Source organism: Salminus brasiliensis, chromosome 18 (genome assembly GCF_030463535.1).
Source record: "Salminus brasiliensis chromosome 18, fSalBra1.hap2, whole genome shotgun sequence".
In the NCBI taxonomy this organism is placed as follows: Eukaryota; Metazoa; Chordata; class Actinopteri; order Characiformes; family Bryconidae; genus Salminus; species Salminus brasiliensis.
The window spans coordinates 28,108,365-28,132,585 of record NC_132895.1 but is presented as its reverse complement, the minus strand read 5'-3'; the positions used below and the strand labels follow the sequence as shown (position 1 = coordinate 28,132,585).

Below are 24,221 nucleotides of genomic sequence, written 5' to 3'. Positions count from 1 at the left end.
AGACCAACATACAAATAATAATAATAATAATAATAATAACAATATCAATAATAATAATAAAGTTAAATAAAAAATAAAAATAAAATAAAAAATAATAAAGTGTCGGGACTGTCGGCATTTTCCCGGTGGGTCAATCCACCCCTGATTCTACGGTACCTTTAAAACCCGCCAACCATTTCCGGCTGTTCCCCAAAATCACGCGCTAAGAGGCAGTTGCTTTGCTCGCAGCTTGGCTGACAGTCGGGTGCACGGCAACAAGTCATTTATCTAACGGGCCTGACTAGTCGTAACGCGGTCGTGTGCTTTCAAAATGGGGCGACTGAAACGTTACACCCGTTCAAATAGGAGCAGAGCCGTCGATTTAACGGGGAGGGTGAACGCTGCCGCGCACAGCTCGAGAGAGAGTCGCAGTGTGACCCCAGTCAGGCCAACTAGTGCGTAAACAGCAGCAGCAGCAGCAGCAGTCAAGCGTTAGCTACGTCAACAACGTAGCGCTACACACGCCAACTGACTGACCGACTGACTAGCTTTGTCTCACTTGTGTGCGATAAGCATACCAGTATTAAAAAGTTAACAATTTCATTATTTAATTAAAATATGGAGTTATAAACATCTGCTAATAAACTCTGATTTCCGAGTAATGTTTACAGACGCCCGTTTCGTTTCACTGAACAGGTTTGCCGTCATATTTTCACAAAGCTCGTCGGACTAATTATCCGGGCGGGAAGGACAGGTAAGACACGTCCATGTGACGTCAGTGTTCATCCTCTCACATCTAAAAAACGTTTTAATAGCGTTTAATTTCCAAGTTTTCATGCTTTCTTTGCGATTTCCGCAGTGTTAAGATGCCACATAAAATACGTCTGGGAGGCCGAAGGGGTTACAGTAAGGTGTGTTCGTTGTTTGTATTACATGAGGGTTCATTGATGAACGTCTTCCCATACGAAAATCTGATGTTAGGCCAATAAATAGGTTTGGAATACATAAAATGTCAATAATATCAACATATATTTGTCTTATGTTGCAATATATGTGACAGATATGCCAAGTTGGTTTACGTTTTCAAATATGGGAAATGTATCACAGCACGTACAAACACGTGTGTGACACCCAATGCAGAAATCTAATACATGGCCGTATGCACATACAAAAGTTTGTGGACACCCCTTCTAAGGTGCACGTATTTGTCACTGTACAGCGAAATGTGTCCTCCGCATTTAACCCATCTGGTAGTGAACACACGCACACATGTGTTAGGGGCAGTGAGTACACACACACACACACACACCCAGAGCGGTGGGCAGCCAACTCCAGCGCCCGGGGAGCAGAGAGGGTAAAGGGCCTTGCTCAAGGGCCCAACAGTGGCAGCTTGCCGAGCCCGGGAATCGAACCCACAACCCTGTTATCGATATCCCGGCGCTCTAAAGGCTGAGCCACCACTGCCTTCTAATGAATGCATTCAGCTACATTAAGTTCCAACCAGTTGCTGACATAAATGTGCACAAGCACACACACACATACACACACACACACAGCTTGTCTAGCCCCTGTAGAGAAGTACTGCTAAAAGGATAGGACTCTGGAGCAAATTAACCTATTGGCACCATGCCTAATGCCAGGCGCGAGCTAGAGGGGTATAAAGCCCCCCAGCATTGAGCCATGGAGCAGTAGAGCTCAATCAGTTGATCATCCAACATCTGGACCTCAATAATGCTTTTGTCGTTAAATGCAATCAAATCCTCACAGCAGTGCTCCTTCAAAATCTAGTAGAAAGCTTTCTTTCATATAGTATATCTCATAAAAGGGATTTAAAATAAAAAGAATTGTAGGTGAAATATGTGCACATATTGTGCAGAAAACATAAGTAAAAATTAATTATTATATATGAAGTAAATATTAATTTACTATTTAAAAGTCCTAATATTGGTCTTTTCACGAAATTTCTGCATGGGACGTACAGCTTTATAGTTATAAAGCTTCTTATATAGGTTGTACGTGTCTTTATTTACTCAAAAACTAAAACACTAAAACTAAAACCATCCTCAAAGCTCTCTTCTTGAGTCTAGTTTTATTTATAATTTTTAGCCAACACCTGCTTTTGTAAATCAGTTGTTTTTTAACCTAATTCCAGTTCCAGTTAAAAGTCTGTGCATGATCAGCATATTTTGCGTATGTCCAGCATATACTTACAAATGTGTACTGTATATTTATGCACAAGTTTTGTGAAATATATGCCCAAGTATATATATATACATATATATATATATATATATATATATATATATATATATATATATATATATATATATGGCCAGCCATGTGTGAGATACAGACATGTGGATTTTTAGATTGTTTTGCACAAATTTTCTTAATACTCTCTGTTTAAATTAGGGCATGGTGACCCCCAGCACTAAGGACCCCAGCCAAGACAGCACAAGTTGGGTTTGAAAATGTCCACTTTTAGGTATTCACTGCTAGATGTTTTGTTTTTGATTTATCCTCATGTGCTGCTCTGCGGTTCTGTTTATATTCAGGTATGATTATGCCATCTGGTGTTTCCAGCTTCTTGTTGGACTGCATGGATTTAGACACGGAAGCAGAGGACACACTTCCTTCCATTGAGATGTTTCGCAAAGCAGATACGTATGGTATGTGGTTGTCCTGCCATTTCTCTGCGAAGTTTAAGCTATATGTTATAAAAGAACTAAATAAAAAGACTTTTCATCAGCTTGGACTGTGACTAAGCAAAATTCACTGTCTTTCCACCTTCCTCAGATGAGGGGACAGGTTTGGTCAGTGAAGATGAAATGCTGCATCGCCACGTGAAGAACTCCACTCTTCTGGACCTCAGTCATGCTGAGGACATAGCCATGCAGCAACCTCCGAACCTCTCGTCCATTCTAGGTATTGCACACATGCTGACCAAGGCTGTATTTCAACATATTGTGTTATTGTTTAGGCCTACAGAGACTATAAGAGCTCCACTGTAACTGCATGTTTCACTAGAAAATTAGACAATCCAGATTTTTTTTACTATAGCTAAAGCTGGAAAGGAAAATATTCCTACATAGCAACTATTAGTTGCTGAAAGAGTTGTATACTTGGCAGTCATCATTTTACTGTCTCAACAGAGCTTTCACCTGTAATTGATGGGCAAGCAGCAAAGGAGTCATTTTGTCTGTCACCCCCTCTGCCTGTTTCTCCGCTTAGGTAAAGTCGTCATGGGTGCTTTCACAGCTTCATGCATAACTCCCAGAGAATTACTCAAAGAACTACTGAGAGTGCAAGCTTAGATGTGGTTTGAGATGAGTGTGATATGGTTTGTACATGCAATTTCCACAAAGCTTGTCAGCAGGATATGCACTAACTGGCCTGTAGCCCGGCCTATTTATGTAATTATCTTATCAGGTAATCATGTGGTAGCAGCGCAATGCATAAAATAATGCAGATATGGCTCAGACAATGTTCACATCAACCATCAGAATGGAGAAAAAATGTGATCTGTGGTGTTGTTGCTGTCAGAAGGGCTGGTTTCAGTATGTCTAGGACTGATGATCTCCTAGGATTTTCAGCACAGCCGTTGTAGTGTTAACTTACAATGGTGTAATTAAAAACAATGCCTGAGTAAATGCTTAAACTGGGTATTTCAAACTTTAAGCAGGAATCTTGGATACCCTTTAATACTCAATTACAAGGTTTCCTCATTGTTCGCTAGCTCTCAGGGTCTGTTTGCGTATCTGGAAAAAAAATGTCTGGTGTTCCTACTCAGCTCTTGTTCTGTAAATGGAGAAACAAACACAGTGGGTCGGCTTGAGCCACACAACCCCAGTCCAGCCAGGGTGCGTTCGTGCTCGTGCACCGAACAGGGAAGGGCAGAGGTAAGGGAGATTGTGTATCTGTCGCATGCTAGCTTGCTTGCTGCATGTTGAATTACACACATGGTCATGGAAAGATGCCTGAGAATCGGCCAAAAGGCGCAAGAAATCTGATGAAAAAAGCTGAACACAGAGTTGTTCGATTAGGCAGGGGGAGAAGGCATGTATAAACATTGGTGAGGTGTTTCAGAATTCAGGCCATGACCGCTTTGTCCCGTTTGTGAATCTGTGTGATGGACAATCACAACTGATTTGTTTAGCAGCAGCAATTGTAGCAACAGTAAAGTAAATTCGCTAATGCTAATTACAGATTGTTGTTATGTTAACTTAGTATTAAGAGTTCAGTGAATCAAAACCAAAATTACTCTTTTAAATATGTTACTATAAAAACACTGTCAAATAAATGCTTTGTTTAGAATTATGATTATTAAATATGCAGTTGCAGAATAATGGGGCTCATTAATGATATCTCTTTTTCATTAACAGAAAAAGATATATAATTTGAACAGCAGATGGCCACTTAGAGGGGATTTAACAGCACAGAAAATCCAGATTTACAAATCTCTGGATGAACCTTATTTAGTCTAATAATCTGAGACAACTTCGGTGAGATCATTTAGATCCTTGATAGGAAAAAGGGTGATTTCATGATCTGGAAAATTTGCATCAGGATTGAAAGCTTTGATAACAATGGGTTCCATGTAGTTTTAGTTAATGTAAATTTCTGTTACTTGTTAGCTACATTAGCCCTAGCCTCAGTGCAAAACTAATAAACTGATTATAGGATTTAAAACATTTGAGATAATTTGAGAGGGAAACTTTGCATAAACTTTAATGTTTTAAACTCTTAAAAAAAACGTTTGTTGATCTGTTTGTAGCTCCTCACCTTTGCTCAAGCAGAACAAAGAGCCCAGCAAGAGTCCAGAATCAACAACGAGTACAGCAGGTATTCTCCTCTTCTGTCCGCTTTCTTATCACACCACATTCTATCCTATTGCATTGTAATAGTGAAGTTGTTGTACTTGCAGAAGTCGACATTAAAACATGTGGAGATGAAGAAAGGACTCCTGAAACCAAGAGAGTTGTGGTGCTTTCTCCTGTTGTGAAAAGAAGGGTAACCCCTTTAGTACTGTAGTGCTTAATACAATTTCTCATTTTGCAATATTTTAGGTGACACAAGCCAACTGCAGGAAATGATGTGCATTTTATTCTGCGTTTTTAACTATAGAAATGAAAGGGGTGTGTGTATGTGTATATATGTATATATATATATATATAAACAACAAGTGGGACACAATCGTGAAGTGGAACGAAATTTATTGGATATTTTAAACTTTTTTTTTAGAAATAAAAAACTGAAAAGTGGGGCGTGCAATATTATTCGGCCCCCTTGCGTTAATACTTTGTAGCGCCACTTTTTGCTGCTCTTTCCTCAGATTCTCGATTGGATTCAGGTCTGGTCTTTGACTTGGCCATTCTAACACCTGGATACGTTTATTTGTGAACCATTCCATTGTAGATTTTGCTTTATGTTTTGGATCATTGTCTTGTTGGAAGATAAATCTCCGTCCCAGTCTCAGGTCTTTTGCAGACTCCAAAAGGTTTTCTTCCAGAATGGTCCTGTATTTGGTTCCATCCATCTTCTCATTCATTTTAACCATCTTTCCTGTCCCTGCTAAAGAAAAGCAGACCCAAACCATGATGCTGCCACCACCATGTTTGACAGTGGGGATGGTGTGTTCAGGGTGATGAGCTGTGTTGCTTTTACGCCAAACATAACGTTTTGCATTGTGGCCAAAAAGTTAGGTTTTCATCTGACCAGAGCACCTTCTTTCACATGTTTGGTGTGTCTCCCAGGTGGCTTGTGGCAAAATTTAAATGAGACTTTTTATGGATATCTTCGAGAAATGGCTTTCTTCTTGCCACTCTTCCATTAAGGCCAGATTTGTGCAGTGTACGACGGATTGTTGTCCTTTGGACAGAGTCTCCCACCTCAGCTGCAGATCTCTGCAGTTCATCCAGAGTGATCATGGGCCTCTTGGCTGCATCTCTGATCAGTCTTCTCCTTGTTTGAGCTGAATGTTTAGAGGGACGGCCGGGTCTTGGTAGATTTGCAGTGGTCTGATACTCCTTCCATTTCAATATGATCGCTTGCACAGTGCTTCTTTAGATGTTTAAAGCTTGGGAAATCTTTTTGTATCCAAATCCGGCTTTAAACTTCTCCACAACAGTATCTCGGACCTGCCTGGTGTGTTCCTTGATCTTCATGATGCTCTCTGCGCTTTAAACAGAACTCTAAGACCATCACAGAGCAGGTGCATTTATATGGAGACTTGATTACACACAGGTGGATTCTATTCATCATCATCATCAGTCATTTAGGTCAACATTGGATTATTCAGAGATCCTCACTGAACTTCTGCAGTGAGTTTGCTGCACTGAAAGTAAGGGGGCCGAATAATATTGCACGCCCCACTTTTCAGTTTTTTATTTCTAAAAAAAGTTTAAAATATCCAATAAATTTCGTTCCACTTCACGCTTGCGTCCCACTTATTGTTGATTCTTCACAAAAACTTACAATTTCATATCTTTATGTTTGAAGCCTGAAATGTGGCAAAAGGTTGAAAAGTTTGAATACTTTTGCAAGGCACTGTATATATATATATATATATATATATATATATATATATATATACAGTGTATATATACAGTGCTCAAAAAAATAAATGGAACGCTTAAATAATATAACACAATATAACTCCAAGTAAAACAAACTTCTGTGAAATCAAACTGTCCACTTAGGAAGCAAGGACGCTTGGCATTTGCCAGAGAACACCAGGATTGGCAAATTCACCACTGGCGCCCTGTGCTCTTCACAGATGAAAGCAGGTTCACACTGAGCACATGTGACAGATGTGACAGAGTCTGGAGACGCCGTGGAGAACGATCTACTGCCTGCAACATCCTTCAGCATGACCGGTTTGGCAGTGGGTCAGTAATAGTGTGGGGTGGCATTTCTTTGGAGGACCGCACAGCCCTCCATGTGCTCGGCAGAGGTAGCCTGACTGCCATTAGGTACCGAGATGAGATCCTCAGACCCCTTGTGAGACCATATGCTGGTGCGGTTGGCCCTGGGTTCCTCCTAATGCAGGACAATGCTAGACCTCATGTAGCTGGAGTGTGTCAGCAGTTCCTGCAAGATGAAAGCATTAAAGCTATGGACTGGCCTGTCCGTTCCTCAGATCTAGGATGTGTTATTTGAGTGTTCCCTTTATTTTTTTGAGCAGTGTATATATCAGTGAATCCCACCCATTATTCAGATGCACTGTTACTGCTGTAGGACTGAGTAGTACAGAAATCTTACAGTCCTTGTGTTATTGAGAAAGGCTATAGACAGAGATAGATTTAATGCTATAATGCTATTTTTTGTTATTTGAATTGTTTGGTAACTTTGGTGCTAAAATCTGAAATGTGTGATTCTTTATTAGCCTTTTACAGGAAGAGACAAGCCCATAAAATGCAGAAAGGTGACGTTTAACGACATTGTGAGCACACGAGACATATCTGTGTTTAAACCTCAAGTGGAATCTCAAACGGACCCCCAGGAGCCTTCCTCAGAGCGGGCAAAATTCTTTGACTTTGCTGATCAACGTGAGAGGGCAGTGTTTTTCCAAAGACTGAAAAAGACGTACACTTTCCAGTTCCCTGCCAAGCCGGTAGTACATCTCACAACTGTGTTTTGGGAGGAAATTTCTGTTTGCATGGCTTAAGTTAAATAAATGTTTTGAGGAAAGATAAGAAGATTCTATGCTGTGTACCATTTAGGGTCTCTCAGGACAAGGATTGTGACTGGATTGCATGTAGAAATTAAGTTTGCCACATTCTCATTTGTGTTTGTTCCCTTTAGATTACATGAACTAACTTGCCTCTGAAGAAAGATGTTGAACGTTGAGGTAGGACAGTGTTTCTATGTCTCTTTTAAGTTTAAGTTTGATGTGGAATGTAAGTATTGTATGTATATACTGATGCACAATACAGGGAAGCCGATCAGAGCAGAGCTGCTTTATATATTGGTCATATTGGCACACTAATTATAACTGTTTAATTGGCTGGTTTTACACAGTTGCATGTTAAGCTTCATTATAACATGCTTAAACAAAGGGATTTAAAACTAATCAGAGTTTTATCGTTCTTTCCATTGTTGTTCACTCTTCTACCTCACTGAGCAATTTCTTAGGAACACTTTACTAATACTGGGCAAGTTCTCCTTTTGCTCTTAAAACGACCTCAATTCTTTATGCCATGGATCCCACAAGATAATGACAGATTTCTGCTGAGCTCTTAGCACCAGCGTCCTACAATTCTGCAGATTTTTAAAGGATTTTCATGCCATGAATCTCCCGATAGACCACATCCCAAAAAGTTTCTAATTGATTTAGATCTGGTGATTTGGAAGACTTCAGAAGAACGCTGAACTTACTGCCATTTCAATGAAACCAGTTTGAGAAGACTTTTGCTTTGTGACATGGTGCATTATCACACTGGAAGTGGACTTTAGAAGAAGTAAATTGGAGTCATGAAGGAATGCCCATGGTCCGCAACAATACTCAAACTGGCTGTGGCATTCAAACGTTGATTGATCGGTGGCCCAAAGTGTGCTAAAAAACATTGCCCACACTGTTAAACCACCTCCCCCAGCCTGGACTGTTCACACATAAGGCAGGTTTGGTCCTGACTGTAACCATCTGTGTGCCTCAGCAGGAATCGAGGTTCATCAGACCAGACTATGTTTCTTCAGTGTTCAACTGTCCAGTTTTGGTGAACCTGTGCTGAGCCACTGCAGCCTCAGCTTTTTGTTCTTGGCTGACAGAAGTGGAACCTGGCGCGGTGGTCTGCTGTTGTAGCTCATCCTCCTCAAGGTTGGACATGTTTCACAGAGTGGTCATATGAGTTACCATGGCCTTTGTGTCACTTTAAAGAAGTCTGGCCATTCTCCATTTACCTCTCTCAAGGCGTTTCTGTATGCAGAACTGTGGAAATACTTTAGAAATACTTTAGAAAAACTGGCCCCTCTGACACCAACAACCATGCCACTTCTGAAATCGCTCATCACATTGTTTTTCCTATTGATAGTTAATGTAAACATTTCTAAAAGCTGCTGGCCCGTATCTACATGGTTCTATGTATTTTGCTGCTTCCATCTGATTAGATATTGACATTAGCAAGTAGGTGTACAGGTCTTGCTACTAAATTGCTCAGAGAGGGTAAAAATCTTTCATCCTTATCTGTGTATTAATTGGCTGTTTGAGAAGTTGAGAAGGCTTCAGCTGTTGTAGCTCAGACTTTTGTTTCTGCAAGTGAAAATTAGTTTTGCGTAAGTTTTACTGTGTATGCAGCCTAAAGTACTATTAGAGGTTTGTGGTATCCATGCTGACTTGTATTTAGTGGCTTTTATAAGTCGCTCTGGATAAGAGTGTAATGTATTATAAATACATTATTCCAATAATAGAGATAGTTATAAAAGAATTGATTAATTTGGCACATTAACGTCAAAATGTCAGAAGTGTACAAGGAAATGTAATAGAAATGCAGGATGGTATGAAGTAGATGTCGATGTTTACATCAGGTGGCAGCAGAGGGCCTTGTATTCCCATGTTGCAGAACCTCCATGTACATGAAGGCCTGGACAGTGCTACTGGCAGTAAATTTAAATTTAGTCACACTTAATTCACTTCATTGTTAAAAAAAACATGTGTTGTTAATATGTTAATATGATAAGTTAAGAATTGTTTCTCTACATATCTTGCCATTGTAAATAAGGATCTTTAGTTTGTGGCCTGTTTTGGTCAGATTTTGCTTTGTCCTTTACTGTACATGTAGTAAAAAAAACTAAACAAAAGAACAAGCCTGAACACTGGCACAGTTGTTACACTTGTGAGTCACATTTTCATTTAGAAAACAGAATTTTGTGTGTAAATGTTTTTTTAATGATCTCACTAATGTAAAATAAAATCAAGTTATGTTAAGTGTTATTAAGGTTTGGATACTTACTCAGAAACAATAACTACTAATATATAACTACAAACAACTTGATCAAAATATACGTTACTGTAAAAAGCTAAGTGAGTTTACAAATTAAAAAAGAAAAAGGAAGTAAATGTTTGGGCACCCTACAAGCTCTGGTCTTGGTAACAGCTAAGATTTATTCAACTCTTATTTATTCCTGGAATGTCTTGAATTGAGCAAGTCGATTTCTGTTTAGGTCTTGTAACTGTGAGGGCCATGGCTTCTATGGCTTGAGCCTATTGAGGTAGTCCATCATAGATTTTGAGATGTGTTTAGAATAACTATGCTGCTTTAGGAGCCATCCTGTTTTCATCTTCAGCTTTTTTTTTTTAAACAGATGGTGTGATCCTTGCTTACAGAATTTGCAGGTATTTAATTCAATCAGTTCGTCCCTTCATTAGTGAAATGTTCAACATGCCATTGGCTGCAAGACAATCTCAAGCTAGGCAGCTGCTTGCAGGAGCCCATGGGTGTTGATTGTTGGGACAAGGCTTGAAATTTGCATCACCTGGCCTTTCCTAACAATGATTATGAACAAGCCACAGCCCTAATTATGGTCTGACACCTTGATGTAAGTTATCTGAGAGCTGAAAACTTTGGGTGCTCCTTGCCCTTTATTCCCACTCTAACATTTTATAAAACAAAATAATATGTGAATCTTGCGTAAAATGGTGAACGGAATGGTTCATCTTTATGTTTTGGAGATAGTTTAGAGATTAACTAAAAACTAACTAAACATCCTGTCAAAGTTAAGCAAAATTACAGTGCCGTGTACAGAGCAGCTACAGACAAAATGGAGATACATGGTTTTCATTGGACAGCAGCAACATACTGTTGGTATCAGTTCCTGAATAAAAATCGAGCCTGGTCTGGGTCTTTATTGGGTCTAGGGCCTTGTGTTAACAGTTGGTTGGACCAACATGAATAGATCTTAACTTGCATGCAGAATCCTCTACAATTCAACATATATCATACATATACTGAAATACATATTTGGTAGAGAAATTCTGTTTTATTTCTAATATCTGTCACTGAAACGATTAGACTAATCTACATTTCCTTGTAAATAGTGTAGCAAAATATGTCAATAATGACAAATGTGATGCTAATTAACCATCCCAGAACTGTGATGGTTGTACGTGGGTTAGACATGCCCTCCACCCCAAAACACAATATATTCAGTCTAAATTATGTTTCTAGTGGCCACAGCGAATCTGATCGGTACAGTGGGCTGAGGTGCTACTACTGGCTTAAATCCTACGTCACACTGCCTGCCGTCAGCTGCCGGATCACGAGAGAGTACAGTTGGCCTTGCTCTCTCTGAAAAGGGCCTTTAGTTGTGTATTGCACACCAATTAGCTTTTACATTAACACCACCTCCTTGTTTCTACACTCATTGTCCATTATATCAGCTCCACTCACCATATAGGAACATTTTGTAGTCCATCTGTTTCTCTCTGTACTATCTTAGCCTCCTTTTACCCTGTTCTTCAGGGGTTAGGACCCCCAGGGCTGACCACCACAGAGCAGGTATTATTTGGATGTTGGGTCATTCTCACTATATTAGACACTTCTACCTAGTTGGTCCACCTTTTAGATGTAAAGTCAGAGACCGAAATTCTGTATCTGTTGGGGCAAAGTTTGTGTTGGTCATCCTCTAGACCTTCATCGGTGGTCACAGGAAGCTGTTGGTGTAACTCAGTCCAGGGCAGGCTGACAGAGTGTGCAGAGGCACCGATGGACTGCGTATGGAATTGTAGAACTACAAAGACCTCCTGTATGGTCAGTGGAGCTGGTGAAATAGACAATGTCTAGTGTGGAGTGTGGAAACAAGGGTGTGGTGTTAATGTTATGGCTGATCGGTGTATGTCTTTATATTTTTATTGTCCTCAATACTATTGAATGTTTGTATGTATGTTCATTGTAATGCATTTCATATCAGTTCTGCATGAATTCTACCCTGGCCACGCCTAGTTAAAAAACAACCTCCCTGTTACCCTCAGGGGATCCCTAAACGGTAAACAGGGACGCATTTCCCTGTTGGACTCGGATTTGACTGAGCACGCGCTGCTGCTCGAGCAGAAATCGGCGAACTGAAGTTTAACCCCAAAACATCAACACTGCGCTCCTGCCAGACCACGTGGTGTCTCTCCCGAAATAGCAGCCAATCAGCGCGCGGAGCAGTGGACGGTGGCGTTTCTAAGCAGCTCGTGTGACTAATGCCTGTCATATGACCAGGCCACAAATGGAGTCAGCGTCGAGGCGCGGAGCGTCTCAGGAGTTGAGTCGATAAAGGGACTTTTTTTTTTGTATTTAAATGTCGACAATAGTGGGTTCGCTATGCCTCCCACACTCTTCCACAAACTGTTCAACAAAAGAAACGCGTTTTCTCCGCCGCCGAAATGCAGCAAGGACGACCCCGCGTTCAGGTACGTGTCTGTGCTCGCGCGCTGCATGGAAGCGTCGAGCTAATCTGGCAACGCCGTAGCTAACACGGCTCACACCGCGACTGGGCTCGAGAGCAGCTCGCTCTTTGTGTTAGGCCACATGGCGTCCGAGTGAGGTGTGTTATCGTGTGTGTCAGCTTGTTTTCGTACTCAGAAGTGTGTATTAGCGTATTAGCCGTTACCTGAGTGGCTAGCACGGTTAGCTGACATGCTAGCGGGCTTTTGTCGCGCGGGGTGGTGAGACCGAGAGCGGGGCTGTAAACACCCCTCACTCCTGGACTTCGGAGACTTAGCTAGAATGGGGTCTAGTGGAGAGCATGATGGGCTGGCTAAAGGTGTACTTGTTGCGTTAGTGGTGATGCCGGGGTGTATTCATCCACCTGGACAGCGCAGGTGTGACAAGTTGACTCAACCACCTGAACGCTGCACGTGACATGTTTTGGGTTTCGCTTGTTTCCGTATCACTGAATAATGATGGAGAACCGATCTAGGATGACCTGGAATAAAAACATTTTCTGCTTTGATTTCCCTTAAAAGTTAGCATTTTTTTCTTATCATTTTAAACTTGTCACTTTTTTTTGGATGGAAAAAGAAAGACCTTAAGTAACTAGTACTGTCATCTGGCCATGCAGAGAAAGCTACATTAAATGCAGTGCTAAACAAGAACCTGCTGTGTAGTACATTTGTTAAACTCCTTAAACCTTTTTTTTTTAAGAGATGCAAACGCTATGAAGTATTTGCATATCTAAAATAATCCATTACATTATTCTTCCTTACCAAAGTACTCTTACAGTCGTGTAGTTTCACTTTTCGCATCACATTTCCCAAAGTCAGACAATAGAAAATTGCATTGAGGTACATTCATGTAGAGTGTATTTACGCTAGGATGGCATACCCTGGCTGATATGGGTATTTTTTAAAGGCATCTTTCAGGATACATATACACTGACTAAATACATCACTAGCAAAATATTCTTAATATATTCTTAAAAACTACTGTTCAGATATGTATACTCTAAATTAGTGGGAACTTTGTACTTAGTCTGTGTACATGTATCCTGCTTTAAAAAAAAATACATATATCATCCAGTCCTAGCGTAAATACACGTTATACTACATTTGCTACCTCAATGCAATTTTCTATTGTCTGACTTTCTTAAAAACTACTGTTCAGATAAGTATACTGTACTCCCGTACTGTATACGGTGAATTGTTTTATTCAGCGTCTGCTGCGCTACATCTAATTAAACCAGTTTTTAATGAAACAGTTGATCAGTGTTTATTAAAGACAGTATTCTCAATATGCACAGGAAAATTTTGTTATTGTGATCTACAAAATGCTTATCATGACACGATAAAATATCGTCATATTGCCCAGTTCTAATTTACACCCATATTTAAATGTGTTGTAATAAACATATTGTGTTGCACTTATTACTCTTCCCTGAGAGCCCAACCATGAACTGATTGCTTTTGTACAAAGCCAGAACTACCTATTAAAGGATATGCAATCCAGGTAAACATTTTAATTTAAGATCATTTAGCAGCTGTGGCTGTGGGAGGCTCACTTTAACACCCTAGGTAAACACATCTGGTAAAGAAGTCAACCTGGAGCGCTTTAAAGCCTGGTGTAGATTGGAGATTAGGGCTCGTTCACTTGGAGAATATTTTTCATACGTTTCTAGAAGCATGTCTAGCAGGCATGAGATTGTTTGCATATGTTCAAGTAACCTTTTGGGGATAAATGCATGATTGTCCTGCTGGTACATAATTTATCAGCATTATGGATGTGCCCAGCAGAGCAGCATCTCATTTTGGTCAGGGTTTCCACAGTATTGTGGAACTGCTACGCGGCCTACAGTGCTGGGTTATTGATCACATGGTTGTGGGTTCAATACCCAGCTTCCCTAAACTGCCACTGTTTGGTCTTTCAGCAAAGTCCTTAAGTACTTTGCTTCAGGGGAGCTTTAGCATGGCTGACCTTATGCTTTGGCTCCAGTTTTTAGGTGGGATATGCAAAGAGAAATAGAGTGGAGGGGGTTTAATGGTGTAGGGAATGTTTTATGGGCACACTTTGGGCCTGTTAGAAATGGAATAGAAATCCATCATCTCTTGAAAACCACAGCAACCCTTCATGATCATAGTTTATACATAGTCTTGTGACTGCTTCCAAACTGGTTTTATGAGCGGGTCCATGAGTTCAGTCATGTTCTTCAGTAGTCTTCCCAATAGCTCACCTTAAACACATTTGGAATGTGGTAGAACTGGAGTTTGGAGTTTGACAGTATGAAAGTCCTGAGAAATCTGCAGGAATCAAGTGATTCAATCATATCAACCTGGACCAGAATCCCATAGTAGTGTTTCCAACACATTGTGTAATCCATGCCAAGAAGAACTGAGGCTGTTTTCTAATTGCTATTGGTATGGTCTTTCTAATGAAGTGCTTGGTGAGCGTGTCTGGCAATCTACAAACAGAAAAATGGTCTGTGTTTAGATCCTTTGCTGTTAACATGTTGGTTGGACTGGTCTCCTTCATGGCATTTGCTAGGATGGATTATCTGGCCTGTACATAAGTGTGTTCCTGTCACGAGGGGTTCATTCCTTAGCTTTGTGTTTCCCAGAGATTGAGTCTAGTCTTGGACTAAATTACCAATGGAATCAATAGAAAACAATGGAATTACCATTGGTATTTCTTGTTGATTTAGGCCTAGACTTAATCTGGGCCTGGAAAACTGCTTAGGCTGCATAAATGGCATACTGTTGTCTATCAAGAAGGCTAGTGTGGCTTTTTCTAGCCCCCCCCCCCCCCCCATTTTTATCAATATTAGAACGTTGTAAGCAGTCAGAACCCTTCTCGGTCAGTTATATATTCCTTCGTATATTGGCAAAAGTGTCTGGTTTAGTGCTCAGAGACTGCATGTGGAGTTGAGGGTAAAACTGTATAACCTTTTTCTTTAAGGTAGCTTGTGGGAGCACCACATTGCTATTCATCAGAACCCAGGGTTGTACTACACTGTAGAATTCCAGCGAGGGCAGTTAAATAGGTGACCCCACCCAAAGAAAAACCCGAAGTGCTGCTCACATTTCTTTGGCTCAGAGAGATGGAGGGCATACTGCACATCGTTCGTATCAAGCCAAAGGCTTTTGTGTGCCTTGCTGTTCTGGCATTGGCCTGATGTCAAGCGTAAGGTCTCTTATTGGAATATGGGTTCTGGGGTTTGGCAATGTGTCTACTAAGATATAAAAAGGATGATCTCAAAGTGAGACTGGTATTTCAAAATATTATGTGTCAGGTTTCTGTTCTCTATCTGTCAAGTAAATGGCTAAATAAGCACCCCCCAGTGCATTTTAGGGCTATGGGGGTGCTGTGGGAACTCAACTGATTGCTGATTGGTTACATGCAAGCAAGAGGTGGACACAAACAAGTTCAGTTGTACTCCTGTCCAGAAATGAAGCACATTCTAATCTCTTCTTGGTTCTCACTAACTAACTAATCTAGGCCTAGCGACGATCCGCTAAACAACACGCAGTACAGGCGTTCCAGGTTCACTCAATCATTTAAATTTGTGCTCTTAGGTTTGAGTTGATGTTCTGAACGTGTGTAATTTGACCTTTTATTTAGCTGGAACACAGCCGTTGTTGTGGGGTGTGTGCGCCAATTTGGCCTGCTAACTAAGTCTAGTACAAGTCTAGTGTTCATTCGGTATATCATTGTAATTCAGACCCCGTAATACCTTTATGCACCAATATAGCCCGGTACCAGGCAATTTGGAGGCCTCACTAACCGCACCCATGCTTACTAAAACTCACTTCTCAATGACCAAGGACCCCTGGGTTGTTTTCGCATTCGCATCATTTAAAATAAACCCGCTTTCTTTTTGGCGAACTTCAAGATTACGGTCAGCTCCACCAGGAGCTCTGTGAGACACTTCAGACACAGCCCTGCTTTATCTAACTTGCCCTTTCTATTACAGACACACACACTTATTATTTAGTTTTGATTGATTTTGATTGATATTTATTAACCTACAAAGATGGGCCTACTTTTTTTCTAGTAGGGTTTCGAGTCAACTGATTTTCTTTTCTTTTTACTGTAATATACTGTAACGCAGATTTTCGCCCCTTTTTGATACTTTGATACACAGTGATTGGAATGTATTATAATAGTTCTAATATTTCATAGTTTGTTAGATACATTAGCTTCATTGCTCCAGTGCAGGACTAAATAAGCAAACATCTGACACCAACTTCTTAGCCATTTGTTTCCTACTGCCAACTTTTGCTAAGCCTCGTCTTCACTGTGGAGAACCTTAGGTTTATTGTAGATGTAGATGCCATGTACTATCTTGCTACCTTCCTCATTTGTCATTTTGAAAGATCCCGCTTACATCAACCCCTTAGGCAATGTTTAAGCAAGCGTGTTGGTGCACCAACAGCAAACTGCCATCTTTAAATGAAGTGAACATCTGAATCCTCAATCAGATCCCAGTGTTTCGTGGTAGTAATTTTAGACCTCACGAGAAGCTTCTCTGCAAGTTAGCCGCATTTCATAATGCCATGTCCCATGGTGTGCAAAGCCTCATTCATCAAGGTGCAGTAGCATGTTTGGCAGAGATCTCCTGACCTCCACTTGACAGCTCATGACCGTTGGGTATATAAATGTGTGGATCTTAATCAGAGAAGGCCTTTTTTATGGATAACTGTCATACAGTCTAAGAAACCATGCAAGTAGGCTACGTCCATGTGAGATTATTTAAACTCCTCCCTGTTTAAGGGACTCTAAAGGCCTGTATGTGAGCATGTACTTTAAATGAGAAGTTAACATATTATTAGGATGTATGTTAATTAGCCATGTAACTTTAGTTCACACAAAGCAAATGGTAGTAGGCCTATAAACTGGTGTGGAGGTTTCGAGCCTGCAACTGTGCTTCCCAGTGCTAATACCACTTCCCATCGTGTTCTGCTGAGCGCTATTTAAAGCTGTTCTCAGACTTCTTAGAACTGTAGGATCATGGTAAAGGAATAGTTCAGCGCAGTAAGTTTCCTTAATCTGTGTACTAGATGGGTTTTTTTGTGGATGCTTTGTGAAACTTTCTTGTTCTATTGTAATGGTTGGTTTAGAGAAAAGCTTGTGGGGTGCTGATGACATGGCATGAGTCTGCCTGCAGGACCACCTTTCTGCTGTTGATGACAAATGGTGTTTGTTGTGCAAGTCTGCAGTCATAATATTTAGGGCAAACTTGGTCTTATCTTATGTTTACAGCACCAGCTGTTTGGATTATACAGTTTCTTGTTTCACTCCCTTCAGATGTGCTGATTTGTTAGATTTCCTTGAAACTAACAGCCCTCAAAGTGGCACGTTGAATTATAACTTGTGAAACAATGTGCTTTTTAAATCCTTGATGTTCCTTAAATTCCACCATATTATTTTTATTATTTTTTTTTTTTCCAGAGTGGGTTTTGTAAAGAAACTTGGAGAGACAAATGTGTTTTGGTGGGAATTTCAGAGCACATGTAAAGCAATTTAATACAGCGCGTGTTGCCATTTTGTGTAATAGCCGAACTCTGAGGTAGCTTTTGGAGGTATGAAGTACTTCAGATGCCAGGGTTCTTACACCACCACTGTTTTTGTTGTCGCAATAGGTTTCTCTGAAATGCAGCATTTTACATCAATCTCATAAATCTCTCAAAATGACTTTCAAATTATGCCAAAAGTTCCTTTTGGGATTGTTCAAGTGGTCCTTAGCGCTCATTCAGATTATGTATGGACAAAGTTGGACTGACAAAAGACTCAACTCAAACAAACTACATCTGCAGGACGTGACTCGTGACCGTACTAGAAGGGAGTCATGGAATGATGCGATACGTGTGATTCATAACAGGTTGGTTTGGTCTGAGGTACTTTCAACTTGACCCATCCTGGAATGTCTCAGCGTGACTTCATCTGCCACTGGCAAATCATGTGAGTTTGGAATTCATCAGTCACCACTTAAGACAGGGCTTATTGTGGGTTACCAGGGGTTTTTGGGGCAAGGAAAGGGCACTGCAAATTACTTGTAAAGTTAAGGTGAAGGTTGTTGAGCATTGTGTCTATTTCTGTTCCTTGTTGACAAGGGTTTAAAAACAAAAATCCTTTTTGAGACTAGGAAAAGGTGTGTTTTGGATGGAACGAATCAGGATTTAAAAAAAAAAAATTAATAGTTCACAGGGAATGTACATTCAGGTACTATTGAGCATTTATGATCATACCCCATCCAGATATGCTGTAAAGCACAATCAAAATGTCCTTACTGCATGATTCTTATGGCTGGTTTCCTAGGTAGGGATTAAGCCTAGTCCTGAAATTTCCCATTGGAACAGCAACAAAAACCAAGACTAGGCTTCAGCTCCTGGAGAGCTGCCTTGACACAGGACACAGGATCCAACTCTAGTCCACCCCACCTGATCCAGCTAACTCCTGCCTTCAGAGGCCTTGACTGAGTAGGTTATATTTGATTTGGGTTGTACTTGAAACCTGCAGGAAAGTAGCTCTCCAGGTGGAGAAACCACTGGCTTTGTGTTTGGCGGTTATTCTTCTTCTTTTAGAGAGATCATAAAGGCATGTTCAGAAGCTTTTAACCAGCAGCTGCTATGTAAATTCTCATTAGGACCTCATTGATGTAACCTTAAGTATCTGCCCATACAGACACCAGTCCAGTATTTCCTCTTGAAAATGTACTAAGTTTTAAAATGTGTATCTCAAACTATGACCTTAAACCACACTGTTAACATCATGACATCAGTGTGAGCGTATGCAATTTCAGTTTAGATTTAGTACAAGATCAAATCACATCATTCTTCTCCTTCCCATCAATGTATCTAATCTAGCATTTGAGTTTTCATTTTTTATTTATTTATTTTCCTCCATTAATTCATCATTGCCATGTCCTCCTTTGCAGTGCGGTGACCTAGTAGAAGATACTATCTGCAAATGAGGCTCTAACCAATCATACATCGGGTCCATGGATTCGTGCTGTTAGTGCCATATTCTGACCCTTCCATCTATATCAGACCATGGCTACATTACTCCACTCTTCAACTGTCCAGTTTGGATGAACCTGTTCCCACTGCAGCCTCAGCTTTCTGTGCTTGACTGACAGAATTGGAAGAACCAGTGGTCTTCTGTTGCTGAATTATCATAGCTCCAGCCAGTCTGGCCATCACATTCATTTACATTTACATTTACGGCATTTAGCTGACGCTCTTAACCAGAGCGACTTACAACGTTACTCATATTACAGAGGTGGGCCAACGTAGTGTTAGGAGTCTTGCCCAAGGACTCTTATTGGTGTAGCGCATCATAGTCACCCAGACCAGGAATCGAACCCCAGTCTCCCACGTGGTGTGGTAGTTCACTGGCAGGTAGTGGTGTTATCTGTTGCGCCACACCAACCACAATTCTCATGGTTGATGTGAAAATTACCTGAAGCTGGTAGCGCAGCCCCATAATTTAATGTACTGCACATCTGCCGCACAATTGTCTGTTGATATTGGCCTAATACTAAGACCAGTGTGACATCTCGACAGTTTGTCTGTCATTCAGGCCAGCAGTGTGAGCTTTGTTCATATGATGAGCAGAGGGTTGCAGGCATCAGCTTTCAAACCCCCCCCCCCCCCCCCCACCCCAAAAGCATGATTAGGCTGGTCGCTCCTAGCAACATAGCAGGGTTTCGTGTTCATCCCGAAGTATTCCACACTTGCAGCCAGGCCATGGACTGGAAAAATACCCGCTGCCGGCATTCAAGATGATCCCAGCTAGCTGGCAGCAATTGCATCACGCCCCGGATATTTTCTTTATGTAACTCTTGCTAACTCCAGCCCACCTCTGCAACTTCCACTTGTGGATGGAGCACAACCACCCCCTGCTCCACTTAAAATGCAGGGGCTTTGCATCATGGGAGGGGTTTCAGAGGACAGGGATATCTTTTACTTTCGAAGCTTCAAAGCTTTGGGGGTTAGCCGCCTCTAACCTGGATGGCCGAACTGTCCTTTTCGGAACCGCAACCAGTGAGCTCGAAACTGCTTGTCAGCCCTTGCAGGGATGCCTTTGTCCATGCGGTGTCCAGCCCGACCCGGACGTCACCTGACAGTCTCATGTTGTTTTGTGAATTTAGTTCAGTCCTATTCTTAGCAACGCTCTCTCCGAAGAGAGAGGGGGGGAGCGCGGGGCCAAGCAACAGTGGGGAGAGACACTGGCAGATCCACAATGATGCCCAGGTACCAAGCCACTCTTTTCCCAGTTTTTGTCCACTGTACGTTCAGGTTTGAATCAGTGGTGGTGGGAACTGTAACTGCTGTGTAGAATGAATTGAGGGTGTGCGACTGAATGTGGAGAACTGACGTGAAGGCCAGTGTTTGACTTGAATTGTCATACCATGGCAGTGCTTTGGATTAGAGGATTTTAGTAGGATTTTCAATTACGACTTTCTTGCGTATCATTATGGAGGTTGTAGGCAACTGTTTAAGGACTGGTTAGTCTTACAGTAAATTCTGTAGACTAGAGTTTTAGCATTGAGACTGCTGGATGAGAACCTTGACTACTTATGTTCTGAATGGGCGCTTTTACAACGGGTTGTTAATTTTTACTTAGTTCAAAGCAGCACTATGGAAAAAAATAAACTTTTTTTTTTTGCTCTTGAACTCCCCCTACAGTTAAAATGTTTAAACTTTAAGTTAACTAGTTTAGTAAATCTAATGCTAGGAACAGCTTCTTGATACTTAATTGTCCGATTGGCTGGGTTTACCCAGGTGGTGGCTACTTTAAATTGAATTTCTAGGGCCAGTTTTTCAGGCCAAGATTAGACCTAAGCCTAGACTAAAACACATTTTTGATGGTGATTAACCCTGGATGTTCCAGTATGGTCCAAGACTAGACTGAATCATTGTGTAGAGGGAAAACTTTATCTTCATGTTGTTGACTTTGTCACTGTTTGCTGAGGTTGAGACAAATGTGACATTTAAGCAGCAAAATGTGCCTAATGGGGGGGGGGGGGCGGCGCGCCTACCCTGGAAAATTTCCTTTCGTTATGGCTCCTTGTTAAAGGTTGTATTTCCATGACTGTTTGGACTTCTAAGGGTTTCTGTACACCTGCAACGTGTCTTGTATGGTGTGTGTGTGTGTGTTTCGTTTAACTGCTTATTACCTGATAGTGTTGGGTTATACTTACCTTGATTAAGCAATGCTGAATCTCCCAATGACTACTGCCGGAGACCAGACTGTAGCTAAGTAGCTTGGGACCCTATCTCTAATTTTGAGTCTCGGTAAACCTATTTGCTAGGGCAAACATAATGTAATCAGTTATTCACAGAAGTGAGGTGAACGTCCCATTTGGACAGTGACTCGAAGGATGGAGAAGCTGAATGAGCGAAGACATGCGGAATGTATTGTTGCCCATAGCAGTAAACAGCCATGTCCAGTATGACGCCCTAGCCCTTCTCTTGCCTGTTATGACGCAGGGCCCAGAAATAACACGGGCCTGTGATTTGGATGTTCCATGCCTCTCCTTTCACTTCACCCCAGAACTCAATGGCGTTAGGCCACCTCGGGTTCATTTCACATCGCTCCTTCAATTAAATCTTGAGATTGGCATTTTAATTTTGACAGAATTTTGTATTTCTGGAAGAATTTTCCAAGAATCAGCCTGCAACTGAAAGTGGTATTTATAAAATGGCGAGTATCTGCATGGCCTCTTGAGAAACATGTATCACTCAGCCAAGACATGTTTGATGTCTGGTGTGTGCTTTTTTACTTTATGACTGGAGAGACTAAGAAAACGTTGCTCAAACTCTCAAACTCTTGACTGGAGGGCTTTTTTTTTTTTTTTTTTTTTTTTTTACAAGTTGTAAACAAATGTGCAAATTTCTTATAAAGGTGCTTCCAGGGGTTTGATGAGCAATGATATAGAAGAACCACTTTAGGTTCCACAAAGAAGCGAGTTTGTAATTGCGTTGGGAACCTTTGTACTTTTCCATGTTAAACCAGGTTAAAGTGTATTCTCCCATTTACATCTTAATTACTAACGTTCTTCTTTATGGAACCAAAGTGTTTCTTCTGTGGCATGCATCTTTGGGAGGTTTTGGAGAAATTGCGTAGCGAGATGCCAGTTATATCTAAATTCGGTCTAGCTCTACTAGTACAAGAGACGTCCTTTTACGTCCCCAATCAAAACTTGGGTGCCCTGGATTTTGGCTGTTGCGTTTCCCCAAACTAGGCAAAATTCCTAGAGTTTTCTGCGGTTGTAGCTGGACTGGGGGTGACTGTAGTACGGATGCTGGTGTAGTGGACACAAAGATGTCAGCTGACTGCTCAGGAAAGCCTATTAGTCAGCTTTCAGTAAGTCCCTCAATTATTCTATTGCTCTCTAGGCTGACCAGGAGGGAGGGGGAAGTTGGGGTAGAGAAGTGAAATAGGAAAGCTCAGTCGTGTCAAAGTTGAAGCGCGTGTGTGTGTGTGTGTGTGTGTGTGTGTGTGTGTGTGTGTGCTGGAGCTCTGCCATATTTCACCTCACGTTTGTGGGTTTGTGTGCCCCCTGCAGCTGGCCCTCCCCCGAGCTGGAGCCCGGCCAGATCCGCCTCATCGTCTACCAGGACTGCGAGAGACGTGGCCGAAATGTCCTCTTCGACTCCAACACAAAGAAGAGGAGTGCAGAAGATGCCTCCGTCACAGTAAGGGTCATTCGCCGTTGCCCTCTCTTGTGGACTCGCTCTGTCTGAAATGAATTGCGGTTAACAATGGTCACAGAAGATATAAAGGGTATGCTTTAATCTTCAGGAAACATTCATTCATCAACATTCTCGATCACGGACGTGAAAGTGAAGCCCGATCTCTACCCACATGCTTGATGCCCCAAGCTGTTGGATCTAAATAGTTGTCCCATTGTAGTAACCTGCTAGCTATAGACTACAATAGACAGATCCCATTCTACGGAAGGTGGTTGCCATTAATTTACATAAGTTATTATATGTATTGTTTATTTATATGTATATAACATAGTTATAGCCTGACCTGTCATTTGACAACTATATTTACACACACAGATTTTCCCGCTCACTCGCACAACACCCTGCAGTGTGTATCCCTCAGAAGTTGAGTGGCATCAGAGACTTCAGCTGCCTTGCTTGCCTGCATCACCCAGAGGTCCCGACCGGTTTGAACCAGAGGCCTTATCTCCTGTAATAATAGCATCAGCTGACACTGAATGTGCAAGCATTCTTCAGCATTCACATGACGGCCGGCTCTCTCTCTCCCTTTCTCACGTCTCCAGTTCGTTTGTCATCAGCTGTCATGAGGTTGCTGCGGGCTAATGGAACTCTCCCTCACGCACACACACACACAAAAGGTTACTTGCGTGCATATGCTCACACGCCCTCACACCCCAGCAAAACAAACCCAAACAAAGATATGCGGTAGTTCCTAATGTGTTCTGGCTGGAACATTCCCTGCTGGCACGAGAATCCCTTCCTTGACTACTGCTTACCGTGCTGATTTAGCACATAAGAATAAGGCTTGATTTGATCTTGTTAGGACGCTGGTTTGTTTTGTGACGACCTCTTGTGTGCCTTTATTTGGGTTGACAGAGTTGAGAGAAATTTAGTGCAAGTGAATGCACAAGTTGGTTACAGCCAGCTTACCTTTGCCATTGAGGCGGTTGTTAATCAAAATGTAAACACATCCTGCACCCATGTCTGTGAGCTTTAGACGTTTATAGTATCGGAACTATTCCTGCTTTGCACACTAATGCTTTAAACAAGATGGTTTGAAATATCCAAGTATGAGGTTTGAGGCAGCAATGAC

The 24,221-nt window shown here is 41.4% G+C and overlaps 2 protein-coding genes across 5 annotated transcripts in view; both read left to right on the top strand.

The window, feature by feature from the left end:
- Nucleotides 1–243: 243 nt before the first annotated feature.
- Nucleotides 244–8,794, top strand: LOC140539079 (uncharacterized). Of its 2 annotated transcripts, none has more exons than XM_072661697.1 (12): nt 244–434; nt 676–733; nt 839–890; nt 2,392–2,437; nt 2,535–2,648; nt 2,776–2,904; nt 3,132–3,210; nt 4,754–4,821; nt 4,904–4,989; nt 7,364–7,591; nt 7,783–7,828; nt 8,637–8,794. In XM_072661697.1, exons 1-11 carry the CDS (start codon nt 311–313, stop codon nt 7,789–7,791), a joined length of 993 nt encoding a protein of 330 aa, XP_072517798.1. In that variant the 5' UTR covers nt 244–310; the 3' UTR covers nt 7,792–7,828; nt 8,637–8,794. The 2 variants fall into 2 exon arrangements, with proteins under 2 accessions (XP_072517798.1, XP_072517797.1); XM_072661696.1 differs by having other exon boundaries at nt 8,634–8,794.
- Nucleotides 8,795–12,146: 3,352 nt separating this feature from the next.
- fnip1 (folliculin interacting protein 1) overlaps nt 12,147–24,221 on the top strand; it is a 29,563-nt gene continuing 17,488 nt past the window's right edge. For 2 of the 3 annotated variants that reach the window (XM_072661695.1, XM_072661693.1), the window contains exons 1-2: nt 12,147–12,370; nt 22,963–23,092. In XM_072661695.1, coding sequence (XP_072517796.1) covers nt 12,282–12,370; nt 22,963–23,092 — 219 coding nt within the window. In that variant the 5' untranslated portion in view covers nt 12,147–12,281. Of the gene's footprint in view, nt 12,371–20,507; nt 20,645–22,962; nt 23,093–24,221 lie in introns of those variants that run through there. The other variant, XM_072661694.1, reaches the window with a different exon arrangement.

Bases quoted from the DNA above. Each gene is read 5' to 3' on its own strand.
- LOC140539079 (XM_072661697.1), top strand. From the start codon at position 311: ATGGGGCGACTGAAACGTTACACCCGTTCAAATAGGAGCAGAGCCGTC. The intron at 734-838 runs GTAAGACACGTC...CGATTTCCGCAG, and splicing joins TATCCGGGCGGGAAGGACAG to TGTTAAGATGCCACATAAAA. The intron at 3,211-4,753 runs GTAAAGTCGTCA...ATCTGTTTGTAG, and splicing joins CTGCCTGTTTCTCCGCTTAG to CTCCTCACCTTTGCTCAAGC.